Below are 15,256 nucleotides of genomic sequence, written 5' to 3'. Positions count from 1 at the left end.
AGCGGAACCGGACCGAGCCGCTAGTCTTGCATAAAGCTTACAGATACCTATTAGATCAACTACTTTGTTAGATACACAGGTAAACGCTCTGGTATAATAAATAAAAACATTAGCAATGGACAGTCTGAAGCTTAATTAGGAATTAATATTCCTAGCTAACTGCTTACTAAGTCAGACTTATATTCGAATTGTCCTCATTTAATAGAATAATTTAGTGCATTTGGCATATTTTGTTGATAACAGATTCAGGGAGATAAAATGCGGGATTTTATAAATGGAAATCGAACCCTAAAAGCCAGGAGTTTTTGGCTGTCTTAAATGCTCTGAAATCCTACTTAATCTTTGCCTATGATCCACAAGATAGCAATTATTTTTTATATTTTCAAAAGTATTTAGTAAATACTTTTCTCCCAACATTACAAAACCTCCTGTGCTATATAAAATAATCAGACCCATATTTTTTCTGGACCAAATCTATGTATTAAAGTATATAAGCTTCTAAACTTCTAAAATTGCCACAATCGTGTGCATTATGTATTTATATAATGAATAAATATTATTAAGATGATATTACTATAAATAAGGTATTAATGAGATTATAATAAAAAATTTATACTTAATAATAAGATTTTCAATAAAATCTGACTAGACCAGTTCTATTCAATTTTATTCGACATAATATTTAAAAAATAATTACGAAATTATATTATATGTACTTGCGCTACAAACAATTTCGTAACACATAAAACATATTTCACAATATTATGAATAAAAACTAATTGTTCAAACAATTAATTAATGCTCTTGGAAGCGGTATAAAAACAGTGCTGGCTTATTGGAAATGCTTAGTGCGAATGCATTATGGAATCGTTGTGTAGGAACTCGACACACAGCTCGGAAGTGTCCAAGGGCCTCGGCCGTATGTTCTACCTCGTTAACCCTCAAGACACCGTTTTTGAGACGCAGAAGGAAGTGCCAAATTTTTATGTTCAAGTAAGTCAATTTCTATCTGCAGGGAAAATGGTTCTACTGAGATGCTTGTCTGTCTAGCTCTCCACCGGAGGATTCGGTTACGAAAGACTGTGGGTTGAATTCGTCGTGGCCTGCGAGATAAGACGCCCGGTGCATTCATATTTAGCGTTGGAACTGTGCCGGTGTTCGAATCCCGCTGGCAAGTACCAATTTTTCTGTTAAAAATGTTCACAATTGACTTCCACAGTGAAGAAATAAAATCGTGTAATAAAAATCAAGCCCGCAATAATTAAAATTTGGGTAATCACTGGTGGCAGAGCATCTTGTGAGTCCACATGGGTAGGTATCACCAACCTGCCTATTCCTGACGTGAAGCAGTAATGCGTTTCGGTTTCAATAGTGGGGCAACCGTTGTACTGAAAAACTGAGAGCTAGAACCATGTCTCAAGATGCCCCGGCTCATCCACCCATCTTAGCAATAATAATAAAAACAGACACCGGTTTTTTTTATATCAAAAATAAATCACCAAGCCTCCACCTACCCATTGAGGATGATAGGCAGTACATATCAGAACTGAATCGATTAAAACTGCCTATCGCTCAACACCGCAGGTTTGTGTGTAATGAAGTAGAATTGAATCAAGCATCTACCTGGTTTTCAACATCGGGCAAAAATTGATATTCTACAGTTCCTCGACCTCCGACAGATACTGCTACAGCATTCCCCACCGTCCCCTAACACACTTGGAGATATCGGATCGGGATATCAATTAAAATAGCACAATAGCTGCATCCACAACAGCTGCATCCAATTCATAAATAAGCAGCATGGCGATACCTAGTACCTATGACGGGTAACAACGCGTGGCGAGAATTTACTACATAAACATTTTACCAACTGAGAGGTCTTTATATATCGGGGTCTCTTAGCAAATATTGATAGAAGCCTGGCGAGGATTGTCCAATAGCAACTTTAAGGGATCTCATGGGTCATACGATCAGATAAGGAACACAGCTGTACCGTTACAATATGACAAATATTATTTTAAAAGAAGATACTCCAAGTTTCTACGACTACAACATTGATATGATTTTGTCAATGCCAAGATGTCATCATTATTGTCATTGTCATTGTCAAGTGGCATTCAGCTAGTCCGACTTATTGACACCAGGTTCCCTTGGAATCCTTGCCTCCCCAGACTCCTATATTTTTATAGTTAAAATGTGATTATAAAGACAGCTTTAATATTTTTCATTTCAGTCATGGCCATATTTCTTCACATTCCTGATACTAGAGCATATCATCTTGAAACTGCAAGGAAAGAAGGGAATTCGGCTGAACGATGGAATAACAAGTATATCAAACGGCTTATTACTTGAAACTGGAAGGCGAGTTTTGTGTTAGTTTGGTAATCGACTTTTGTGGGTGCCTTATTTTTTTTTACTTCAAACAAATCACGCACCGTCATCCGGCCCTAATTTAGGACACCCTGTGTTATAGGTACCAGATACTGTTTAACATACTTTTATATGTTATAATATATACATGTGAAACAAAAACTTTGTACCCCTTTTTACGAAAATTGCGCGGACGCAGGAGTTTGAAATTTCCCACACTTATAGAGAAGGAGTGCAGAATAATAATATTTTTTAAAATTATGCATAAAAAAGACATTAAATCAATTATAAAAAACATTACACACACTACCATGTATTTGACACACACACGCATGCATACTATTTGTTTATTGTCAAACTTTTCTTATTGCTTATAGTCTGTGGTCAAATTGAGAATAGATTAAATATTGTTTGTCTTTATTAATATTTGTCTAAAGTGTAATCTTTGCGAAATCTGTGAGTAAAGAAGTATATTAGTCTTTGACAATAGAACCATACCTAATAGTGTACAAGCTTATAATTTTTTATTCGAATTTCGACTACCAGGGTATCACTAGTATACATAGATAGACAGACAAAGACCGAATAAACTTGTTCATCACAAATAATGTTTGCCCGATGTGAGAATCGAACTTACGACCTTCGGCGACGCAGTCAGGGCTGCTAACTACTACGCGTACACCACCGAGTGTTTTATAGTATTGTTACGCCGTTAAGAGTAACGCCATCTATCGCCGAATAGCCGAACGAAATCGAAGGATCTAGTAACATCTAGAACGCTCTAAAAGTACAACGCCATCTATTGTCAGATAGCGGAAACACATCTCTAAAATACTCGACTTGTGAGGAATGTTCTCGATAATTCTAGGGAAGTGGTATCGGCTATAAAAACGTTGCAGACACGGCACGCAGTCAGTCAGTAATCGGAACTACTCGAAGCGAAACATCGAACGAATCACCTGAAGCGAATTGAGAATTTTAGTGAATTTTAGAAGTGTTTGTGAAGTGTTTTAAGTGTTCTAAGTGCTAATACAGTGTTAACTTGTAATTCGGTAGAATTTTATTTATCCCGAACCCCAGCGCGTAACACTATAAGTAATGCAGTCGATTCAAGATTCACTACATTTTTAAGTCCAACGTCACGAAATCATAATTAAATGCCTATGAAATATGAAGCGGCAGCCCTCACGGAATATGTTTGTGCTGCATGAATAAAATTAAAATCTTTTATCACATCAATTAACCTTCGAACAAGGAGGATGGATATTTTTTAAAAAATCTGAAAAGTTCAATTCGCCAGAAAACCTCAAAGCCATCGTGAATTTCCAATGAACTCCACGGTCGACTAATTAGAAACAACGAAGACTTAAAACAAATTACCAACTCTCGAATAAATTAAGAACTTCGTTGTAAAAGTCAAGACTGAAATTACACGAAAAAATAAATTCGGTATTTGATGTCAAGATAATTTGTCGTCGAAATAATAACTGAGATACCTAATTGGAAAAACGAAGAACGACTTTTAAAGAACAGAGCTGATAAAATAATTTCAATGTACAAGTTGAATTTTTTTTATATTTTCTGGAGATTATTATTTGCCAAAACAAAAGTATCAGGCGCGACTAGTGTTCACGAAAGATCGTAAATGCGTGAACGTGAGTCACCTTGAGTGAGATATCAGTGTGCTCAGTGTGTGTTTTTTAACGTTCGCGATAGCGTAAAAGTTAATCCAAACTAGAATGGATAACATTTAACAGTTTATATCAAGACATAATTCAAAGTTAGCGACTAAAATAAGTATCAAACATAGCCAGAGAAATACCTTTGTTATTTAAAACCTCTCAAGCTCTTTAGATTTAAAAAAAGATTTTTCTTAGACAGATTTACTGACCTCTCTTTCATTCAGAAAAAAGAGTTCAGTTTTACATAATTCAACAAAAATGTTTAAATAATTTAAAAAAGAGATTAAAGGTTTTTAATGTTGTTTTCTTAGTGTATTACAGAATTTAAGTATTTTGTTGTTCAATCATTCTAGTATATCCCATATCATTATAATATTATATTTCATTTTAGACTATTATGGCGTGGTGGAGAAGCTTACTTATATACCTGGATATATACTAACTGGAGGCTATTAGAGTTACCATGGGACAGTACGATCACATGGCTCCTGGCGGCAGTAGGAGTCGACTTCTTCTACTACTGGATGCATAGAGCTTGTCATGGTAACTGAAACATAGAATATTAAATAAATATCTAAGTTCCACGTATTTCATAGCTGTTTGGGTGAGCACCGCGGTATTTTCAGTCTTGCGGGCCCCTAATACAAAGACTTATTGCACATTCCGACATCGTACCTTCTTTTGAGCCCAAAAGAAGAAAGGGTACATTCCAATTTAGCCGCGATAAAATATTTATATTTGACTATCTTGCATAACGCTGTACACACAGTCGGTCAAAGAAAACAAAATTAATATTTGTTTAAAAATAAACAACTTAGAATCATTATATTTTTTTGGCCAGACAAAGAGCACACTATATTGAATAAAATTCACAGGTACCTACGATGCGAATTTTATTATAACTAACTATCATAACGAACTAAGTTTGTAAGAAAAGAACCTTCTCAATTTCTAGCAAAAATTAAAACTCTTGTATACAAACACTTTAAAATGTTATTCCAATTACATAATATTTAATTAATTATTATTATCTTTAAGGAGAAACAAATTTCGGTAGACACAACGTGATCAATAGTGTCGTCGTGGCTTAAAGACTATTATGTCCGGTGTACTCATTACGAGCGATGATATTATACTTTGCCGGTCTCCAAAATACCGCAGGTGGCTAATAGTTTTTCGAAGAAAATACGTACGTAAAACATGTTCAAGAACAATTTCCAAGGCGAATACAGCCATATAATACATATAATACATAGCGTTGTGCAACTTTTTTTTTCTTTTGCACAACAAATGTCGCTTATTTGTTTCTATCACTACTTCCTGCTACTATCATCTCTTCTTCCTTCTATCACTATTTCTCCTCGTTCTACTACTCATCTCCGATCTCATATATGGTGGTGGGAGTTAGATACTAGATTCATTCTAGATTTGTTTTGAATCCAGAGGTCCACGTACTTTGGGCACATCATCAAGTGCACCATACTTCTGAAGACTTCAACATGGGCGTCGGTATTCGACAGTCCGTCCTTCAAGGCTGGTGTGGATTTGTAAGTAATTTATTTTTGTTTATATGTGCTAGATGGGATAGTATTGTTACGCGCTGGGGTTCGGCATAAATAAAAATTCTGCAGAATTACAAGTTAACACTGTATTAGCACTTAGAACACTTAAAACACTTCCCAAACACTTTAAAATTCTCAATTCGCTTCTTCCGCTTCGCTTCAGGCGATCCGTTCGCTGTTTCGTTTCGAGTAGTTCCAATTACTGACTGACTGCGTGCCATCTCTGCAACGCTTTTACAGTCGAGACGAAATCCCTAGAATAGTCGAGAACATTTCTCACAAGTCGAGTATCTTCGATGCGTGTTTTCGCCATACGACAATAGATGGCGTTGTACTCCTCGCGCGTTCTGGATGTTACTAGATCCTTTGATATTCGTTCAGCTATTCGGCGATAGATGGCGTTACACTTACCGGTGAAACAGTATTAAGTACTGGAACCCGTAAGTTTCAGTGTGATAATCTTCTACCTTCTATATCATTCCTTTGCTGCTGAGGATCGCGACCATATGTGACGTTTCTCCACAGTGTTCGATCATGTGTAGCATGGACCGCACGGTACAGACTGCCACCAAGTGGTTCCTTTACTAGATCTAACCATCTGGCTAGTGTTCTGCCACAGCTTATTTTAAGAGATTGAAGCTTGTAAACGCCGTACCACACGAATTAAAACGCATGACTGCTTCACTATAGAACAATTGGCTATATGTCCAGTTAACGTAGACCCCCCTATCTTCGCATCAGCCGAGTACACAGCGACATAACCAATGTAAGAAGAGCACTTCAAATATGAAGCTGCAACTACTGATTCTTGGGCTACAGTTTACGAGATGACGAACTTGAAACTTGTGTTACATTGTTATTCAAACTGAGGAGGCTATTCAAACGGAGTCTGAGTTCCGAGTAAGGCTCTTTTGTTCAAATTGAATTCAGTCGAACAATTGCTAGTTTACAATGGGCGTAAGCAAATGAAGTCACGTTGTTTTGGCAAGAATGAAAATTAATATTGTCTTAGCTGAAACCACCACAGTCTACAAATAAATTATCGGACACTTTAAATGTTTATGTACGTTTACTACTGGTGGTAGGACCTCTTGTGAGTCCGCACGGGTAGGTACCACACCCCGGCTATTTCTGCTGTGAAGCAGTAATGCGTTTCGGCTTGAAGGGCGGGGCAGCCGTTGTAACTATACTGAGACCTTAGAACTTATATCTCAAGGTGGGTGGCGCATTTACGTTGTAGATGTCTTTGGGCTCCAGTAAGTGGTTAACACCAGGTGGGCTCTGAGCTCGTCCACACATCTAAGCAATAAAAAAAAAAACTTAAAAGTAGTATTTCCTTTGGACTGTTTATCCGAAGAAAATATTTGCTGAAACTTTCTTAAAGATGCGGCCGCTCAACTGTTTTCCAAACGATAGAAATTAATTAGGGAAGCCTATCCAATATTCCAATTCAGATGTTTCGCGTCTCTAATGATTATTCCGCTGAAAACATTCCTCCCTCAGTCTAATTGGACAGACTTGCTAGAGATATGTGGAAAAACCCGTTTCTGATACCATTACTTAGCCCTTTGACTGCCATGTAGGTCACCGGTGCCCTACGCGGCGCCCTGAAGTAATTATGTCGATTTGTGTTACTAAGCACCTGGGATTGTCGAACTTTGCCTTCTTTTGTTTGTTATTGTATCTTCGGATTCGTCTTTCCCAGAGTCTACTAATTATTCCGGCGCCTTAATAAGAAGATCGAAGAGAGAAATCGACATGGCAATTAACGTGTTAATATAAATATGTCGGAGACGGTCATTAGTTTGGTAGCTAAACGAAACGCAGCATGATTCCCATGATTCCCGGGAGATGGCAGCACGATTGCGGTATCGTCAGAACTCGGCTAACTTCGTGCTACGACAGAGCATAGCCGATAGAGGGCCGTAGACGCTATCACACTTCCAACCAGCCTTCTTGAAGAGCGGTGCCTCCGTCCTAAGAACCGTCATTCGTTTTCGTTTGCTAACGTCAAGAGATTTCTAAATTGTTCTAAGCCAACAAACGTGATTGGTGTACTCAATATTTATCTTAGTTCGATAACCCTATTCGCCCCTACGGTATCTGACGATGGTGTTAATAATTGTGGCTTCTCCGACAAATATATATGTATATCAAAACAACATAGAATATGTTTTATACAGGGTGTTCGATATGCTTCGAATAGTTTTCGGTAAAACACGCAATGTAGAACAAAATTAAAAATCAACTCACGCGAGGTCACGAACTCGAGGAAACGTGACTGTTCGTTTCGTTGCGCGCTCACAAAATTCGCCTTTATCGCCTTCATGTTTACATTAGAAAATAAATTTTGGTTTTCTTGTCACGCAATAATACGTACTCCTTTATTCTCCTTTATAACGGCCGTCTGGTGTAGTGGTAAGTGACATGGTCACTACACAAGGGGGTCGCGGGTTCGAATCCCGCCAAGGGAAGATATTTGTATGATAAATATAAATGTCTTTTCCAGGGTTATGGATGTATATTAAATATATGTATGTGTATAATAAAAATCTTACATTTATTTCCGTTATCTGGTACCTGTAAAACAAGTTCTTTACGAACTTATCACGGGACCAGTTAAGGTGGCGTGATTGTTAGTAAATATTTATATTTATTTATATACTCGTTTTGTTTTGTAAGCCAGCACGGATAGGTACTACCATTGTGCCTATTTATGCCGCTTACTTCATGGATTAAATAGCCTTCAATACAATTTCTTAATACCCACGTCTCAAGGTTGTGATATCAATGGACTCTAGGTATCATTTAAGACCAAATGGGTCGTGCATTCATGTATGTAATAAGAAAAACACAAACAGCTCATGTTCCAGCTGGTAACTTCTTTATTTATTTATTGCCTAGATGGGTGGACGATCTCACAGCCCACCTGGTGTTAAGTGGTTACTGGAGCCCATAGACATCTATAACGTAAGTGCGCCATCCACATTGAGATATAAGTTCTAAAGTCACAAGTGTACAACGGCTGCCCCACCCTTCAAACCGAAACGCATTACTGCTTCACGGCACAAATAGGCAGAGTGGTGGTACCTACCAGTGCGGACTCACAAGAGGTCCTACTACCAGTAATTACGCAAATTATAATTTTACCCTGCATCTTTGCTCAGATATTCTACCTCCCGTTGGCTCTGGCGATTCCTCCGGCGCAGTTTTTGGTCCACCACCAGTTCAGCTACCTCTACATGTTCTGGATTCACACGGAGACCATCAAAACCCTCGGCCCTCTAGAGTACATTCTGAACACTCCCAGTCACCACAGGATTCATCACGGTGCGTTTCATTTACTATTCTAAATAGCTGTGTACATACTGGGAAGAAATAGAAAAGTAGAGTTTTCAGAGAGTCGGCGACAGGCGGTTTGGCTGTGCGTCTGGTATTGCTTATATTTTTAAAACCGCCAACATCTCCCAAGTAAGAAAGTCTTCGTTACTTAACAAATGAAGTGTTTAGGCTTATTTGAGACTGATTAGTCAGATAAATAAGCAACCTGCTCTGAAATGGTCACCAGAGCTTATATACATCGTAACTTGAATACTTAAATAAATTTAAATGTAGGTGTCAGTGCAACTTTAGTGTGCATTGTTATAGCTTTAACGAGAAATTCTATCTGGGAAATATTGGCTTGGAAATGTTCAAGTGTTCACAATGGCACGAGTATTTTACCTTTAAGGTACATATGTCAACATTTGACAAGAGTTTCAATTGTAGGGAGCAACCCGTACTGCATCGACGTGAACTATGGCGGAGTCCTCATCCTCTGGGATAAGCTATTTGGCACCTTCAGGGCAGAGCGGGAGGAGGACCGCATTGTCTATGGTCTCATTTATCAACAGCCTTCCTTCAACCCTCTGCATTTGCAGGTGAATATACTTACGCACTTCAACCCCCCCTTAACTTTGCATATGTGAGTCAATTTTAGGCCGCAAACGGTTTTTTGCAAATACTTGACTGAGCAACTATCTCCAAACACCGTTGCGAAACATATCCATACGGGTCACTGCATTAATACTATCTATAATAAATAAGATGTATTACTAAATCTTTACCACTTATTGTATGGAATATTACTTTGGCGATTGCAAAAATATCTTCTGAAAGCATTAGCAATCGGGACAGCAATCAAAGTTCAATTACGACAAGTGCAACTAATGAGGCGAGCCATTACGCAATCCACTTAATTGATATTATAAATACAATTCCACTTGATACGGCGGTCGTGACTGGTGTTCGTCTGCTATTGGAGTTCAGCTGCGAGCTCCGTACTTGAGACATTAGTTTACAGGGTGTCCCAGAAAGAATGGATAATCTTGAAACACCACACAGTAGAGCTATTGGGGACACAAAAAAATAATCATGTAGTACCCAGATTACGTATTTAAAAAAAAAAGTTGATATTTTCCATACTGGTTGTTCATACACAATGTAATATAATAATAATTATTAATAGTATTTCAAAGATGTATTTTAGAGTCGACATCTCATTGTATATAGGAATCCGGGATCCGATCTCGGAGGGGAGTCCAGTTTGGAGGTTTACGATAAAGGGAAGAACTTCCACCGAGCGAGTGATATTGCTCTGTAGATTGCTGGGTAGACTGACGATCCCAATGTTGTTGTTCGGAGCTTATATATATGCAAGCTTATCTTGAAAATGTCGTAAGCGAGATTCAGGCATCTGTTAAATATCTTGAGTTATATGATTGCTACCCGACACAGTTTCTTTGTTTGTTCTTGTAGTACTTTTACTATATTTCAGTGACAAATAAGTTTTACCTACATTTAACATTGGCTTCAGATGATTTAAGGCTAAATAGCACAGATACATTGTTACTTATATGATGTATTAATAGCGTCGGAGCTGGAATTAAAGAATTGTAGCTTTACTATCGCCAAACTCGTTAGCCTTCGTGATTCAACAACAAGAACATAATAATGTGTAATGTGTAATACTTCTAAGAAATCGCAATTAGATACTATTTATTCATTTAGTCAAAACAACTTGTAAGGCTTACGTTTTGTTACCTTGTTGTGTGTAGAGCAATGTAGATTTATTACATAAGGCTGTATATTTGATTGATTCTTGAAGAATTAAGAGAAAATATGATATATCTTTTAATGACAATTATCCCGAAATGACAATGAGGTTGGTAAGAGAGTGTGAAAGGCTACAGAGAAAGAGGTAGACCTAAGAAAAAATGGAGGGATTGCGTGAAAGACGATATGTTTAAGAGAGGAGTGAGCGAAGGGGAGTGACCAATAAACTGACAACACCTTCCTTTAATCAGATTTGAATAAAACAATATCATTTACAGACCTATTACACGCGGTACGTGATGCAAAAATATAAAAGCTTCGACAGCTGGAAGCACAAACTTCAAGCTGTGCTCGACAGGCCTAGTTGGAAACCGGGCAGCACCATCAGATTCCGGGATATGGAGGAAGATGTGAGTTGTACTCGTAAATTTTTTTGTTGCTAAATATAGATATAGGGTTCAATAATATTTGCATTAGTTAAGTGGACGCATTTAAAGTCCACTTGGCCCCTAAGGTATCAAAATTTGAGAACCAACACCCGCGTATTGACACAAATTGAGAGCCGTTGGAGAGAGATTTGAACATCGTGTCTTTAGTTGGCTAACGTCAGCCACGTACGTGTGTCTTTGGGTAGCAGTTACACTTAACATCGCTCGATACGAGTACACCAGGAGTGTTATTCTTTAAGCCACCTCCACTTAAGCCACCTCCACTTCCTTGCGTCGATAATCCTCAAAGCTGAGGGTCGTGGCCTCCTTTAATAACTTTCTCCTAGATTAGCCCTACCTACCGGATGGCATCTTGGACTGAACTGTTGAGAGTAGAGCGGTTCTGATCCAATATCTTTAAGCCAGAGCTGCTGTAAATTTCCTTATCCTTATCTTATGTCTTCCGCACTTGGAGTACAATATAACGAAAACCGTTGAATTCACAATACTTGTTTGTTAGTTTTGTTCGCACAAGGCATTCGGTACTGCAAAGTCGGTCACTGTTAAAACTGAGACCTTAGAACTGTTGCTTTAAGGTGGTAACCACTGGTAAAGGCTCTGGTAAGACATTTTTCTTCCTACCTAGGCTGATGTTCTTGAGACCATTTCAGCGTAGCCTTAACTAGTTGGTGAGCTCACGGGGCTCAAACCTGACGTCGTTGCTAACACTAAGCATAGCAACAGCAGTGCTTCGCAGAATCTTCCACCGGATCGGAAACGCGACTTACTAAGAAGATCCGGTGAGAAACTCAGTGGGCTGTGTCTGTGGGTTAATTTACTCGCTGAGCCCTTGGCGACGGGCTCGATGAGAATGATGACCGGTACTTGGGGTACCTAAAAGCACCGTTAGTGGCCGGAAGGATCTGAAATAACGTGTTTTAGGCGAGGTCGACTGTTTACCATTTGGTCAGCAGGATTAAGAATGCTGGTAACACTGGTATTGCTTGATAGCAAATAAAAAAACTCATATATTATGACTTTCAGCCGGCCATACACACACAAGTCAAGTACAACGTGATCCTTCCGAAGTGGTGCACCGCTTATCTGCTCACTCACTACGGACTGATACTGTATGGATTCCACCAGCTCTTCTTGTACAACTCTGTAAGTACAATCACCTGACTGATATACGAAGACACATTCTGTCGTGAAGCAGCAATGCGTTGTTTCGGTTTGAATGGGGGCAGCCGCTGTTACTATACTGAGACCTTAGAACTTATATCTCAAGGTGGGTGGCGCATTTACATTGTAGATGTCTATGGGCTCCAGTAACCACTTAACAATAGGTGGACTGTGAGCTCGTCCACCCATATAGGCTATAAAAAATAAAATAAAAAAACCCATGCTCTTTTTTCAATAGGACATTCGGCTTTTTGTGACGCCCCTGTTGCCAGCGTCAACAAAAAACTTTAAGCACTATAATAAAGTATATAGATATTCTCCTATATAATACAAATATCTCTTAATAATGACATGGAACATGTATTATGTCTTAAAAATTACATAGATCCGAATGTGGTGTGGTGTATTTATTTGAAATTGTAATCATCAATTTCGGTGAAATAAAATGGTCTTAGTAATATCTTAGTAGTAATGATGACAATATACTGAGATTTCAATGGACTTTTTAGAGGAACTCACGAAGCCACGTCCAGACATATTGTTTTATGTTCCTACGTTTGTGTATGTACGCGGCTGTTACGTGATTAATGATTCCCATTACTAGACATTTAAACCTAAACAAAAAACTATAATAACAAATTGTTTTTTCAGGAATTGCCGACAACAACAGTGGCCATTCTAGTATTGTACATATTTGCCTCGCTCATTATATTCGGGATGATTTTAGACGCTTCGCCAAAAGCTCCGTTCTACGAAGCCTTGCGGTGTCTCAGCTTAGTACTGGTTGTGAAGCTGGTGGTTCCTATGTCGTCGTCTCTGGAACTGCTGTATGTGCTTTCGGGAGTTTTCTGGTTATCGTACGTTGGAGCTTATAGTGAGATAAAGGGCTTAAAGCTAGATTAAACTTTCGATCTTGTGTTACTTTATGAATATTTAATTAAGTAATATATAATATAATTATGTGATTTTCATAAAACTTTGTTTAATTTCAACATGAGAAATCTTCTAATCCAAACATGGCCCTACGAACGTCTGAGAATTTGGTATCCTATGAAAATGTGTGTTTATAATCACATTCGAAGCCCACAATCTATAACTAAATATTAATAACTAAATATACTAATGAAATATAATAATATATCTCAATACATTTTTCCATATTAAATAATAATAATCATAATATAATTGATAATTTGGGCATTACGCAAAGTCATTGGAATACAATATACAAACTGCAACGCATCAATTTTTATTAACTTAAATTAAATATATAAAAGTAAATATGTACACACATTTGAATACATAAAAGTCGTCGTGGCCTAAAGGATAAGACGCCCGATGCAACCATATCGTAAACGCCAAGTCCGCAGCCTAAAACAGTAACGACTTTGTACACAACATTAAACAACCCAATCTCTCTTACCTCTCATTACCGTACATTTATTGAAGTGAAACTTCTAATGCGACTTCCAACAAGGTTGCGTTAAACATTTAACGCTACCAGGCTAGAAAGAGATAAAGCGAGAGTGAATCCGTGGCACTCGAACGCATGCGCGTCGTATACCTGTTACAGGCCAACGTGAGCGTTAGCAATAAGTAGTGTCCAATATTTTAATGAAGTATTTAAAAAAAAAGCTTGAGGCACTCTGGAACTGCCGCGGTAAAGCTATTGCATAGCATTTTTTATCAACTTATGCAATTATAATTAGACAATGATAACTTAATATTAAAACAATAATAAAACAAGACCACGCTATATTAAACATTAATAAAAGCAAAACCTTAACTGTCCCCTTCACACTCATAAGCTAGACCGCGCGAGAGAGAGATGGGCAGATTTTTAATGACGCGCATGCAGTGTGACGTCACGCCACGCGCTTATTCACCAACACTACACAAGCGCAACGTGTGAATGTGTTGAACGCGAACTACATGGTAGGTGGAGTGATCGGTGTAAGGTTTTTTTCGTTACGGAATTTCATGATTCGGTTGCCGCGCTCAATTTAAAAAAAAAAATATATTTTTTTTCTATATTAATTTACGTGGTCTGGGCACCATTCCCAGATGGCACATGCTCTGTGCCACCACGCGCGTCGCAGGTTGCGGATAGCGAAACGGCTTCCAGATATGGATGCTAGCTGCCATGTGCAGTCGCGGACAATTGAGCGGTCCATTTCGAGGGGCACCGGGATTTCTCGTGGCGGGGAAGTCTCTATAAAGCGGTGCAAAACCCAATGACATTTGGACGTCAGTGGCGAGTAGGAGCCGCCACTCTAATCAAAGCTCGGACCCGGGGAGACCATCCTCGAAAGCCTTGGTTGGCTGTTGGTCTAGGAGACGGTACTCCGAATAATAAACCAAGTGCTGCCTTGTACATAGGTGTTGGCTCACCAAAGGCTAGGTCGTCTGCCCGATTGTAGGCATAAATAAAATTAAATATGGAAGCAAGATTTAAGAACAAACTACCCCAGGAGGGTTCCAGCTCTTGTATCAAGGCTGGGGAATCCCTCTCTGAGCAGAGCCCAGTGCGAAACTCAGGCTGCCCCACGGATTCTGGGGGGGGCAAAATTTTGCAATCCCATGAAGATAGGAACAAAACGAAAATTTTATCACAACAAATATTCCATAAAGGAATGTTTAATAATAAACCACAACCTACGCCAACTAATAAACAGACTGAAGACTGGAACGACGTACTTAGAAGCAAAAGACTACGGTCTAGTCCGGACAATCATGGAGTTTTAAAGCAAAAAAAACTTGATACATATTGGCTCTCAAATCCATTTTCTACATCAAACAGATTTGCTAATCTTGAGGTTGATAGCCCCGGCGAACCCACGGATAAAACCGATACTGTGGTGAAGTTACCTAAACCACCCCCAATATTTGTAGACAGAGTGAGCAATATAAAGCCTCTTATAACACTTTTAAACGATAT

The 15,256-nt window shown here is 38.5% G+C and overlaps 1 protein-coding gene across 1 annotated transcript; it reads left to right on the top strand.

Moving 5' to 3' along the window:
* The first annotated feature begins 833 nt into the window (after positions 1–833).
* LOC114245243 (alkylglycerol monooxygenase) lies at positions 834–13,294 on the top strand. Its single transcript, XM_028177339.2, has 9 exons — positions 834–993; positions 2,234–2,361; positions 4,444–4,595; positions 5,496–5,599; positions 8,782–8,944; positions 9,383–9,534; positions 10,987–11,118; positions 12,181–12,300; positions 12,970–13,294. The coding sequence occupies exons 1-9, from the start codon at positions 862–864 to the stop codon at positions 13,219–13,221; spliced, it is 1,335 nt and encodes a 444-aa protein (XP_028033140.2). The 5' UTR covers positions 834–861; the 3' UTR covers positions 13,222–13,294.
* The last annotated feature ends 1,962 nt before the right edge of the window (positions 13,295–15,256 follow it).

Source organism: Bombyx mandarina, chromosome 09, assembly GCF_030267445.1.
Source record: "Bombyx mandarina strain Sakado chromosome 09, ASM3026744v2".
Lineage (NCBI taxonomy): Eukaryota > Metazoa > Arthropoda > Insecta > Lepidoptera > Bombycidae > Bombyx > Bombyx mandarina.
The sequence above is the reverse complement of the archived record's forward strand: the minus strand, read 5'-3'. Positions and strand labels throughout refer to the sequence as shown.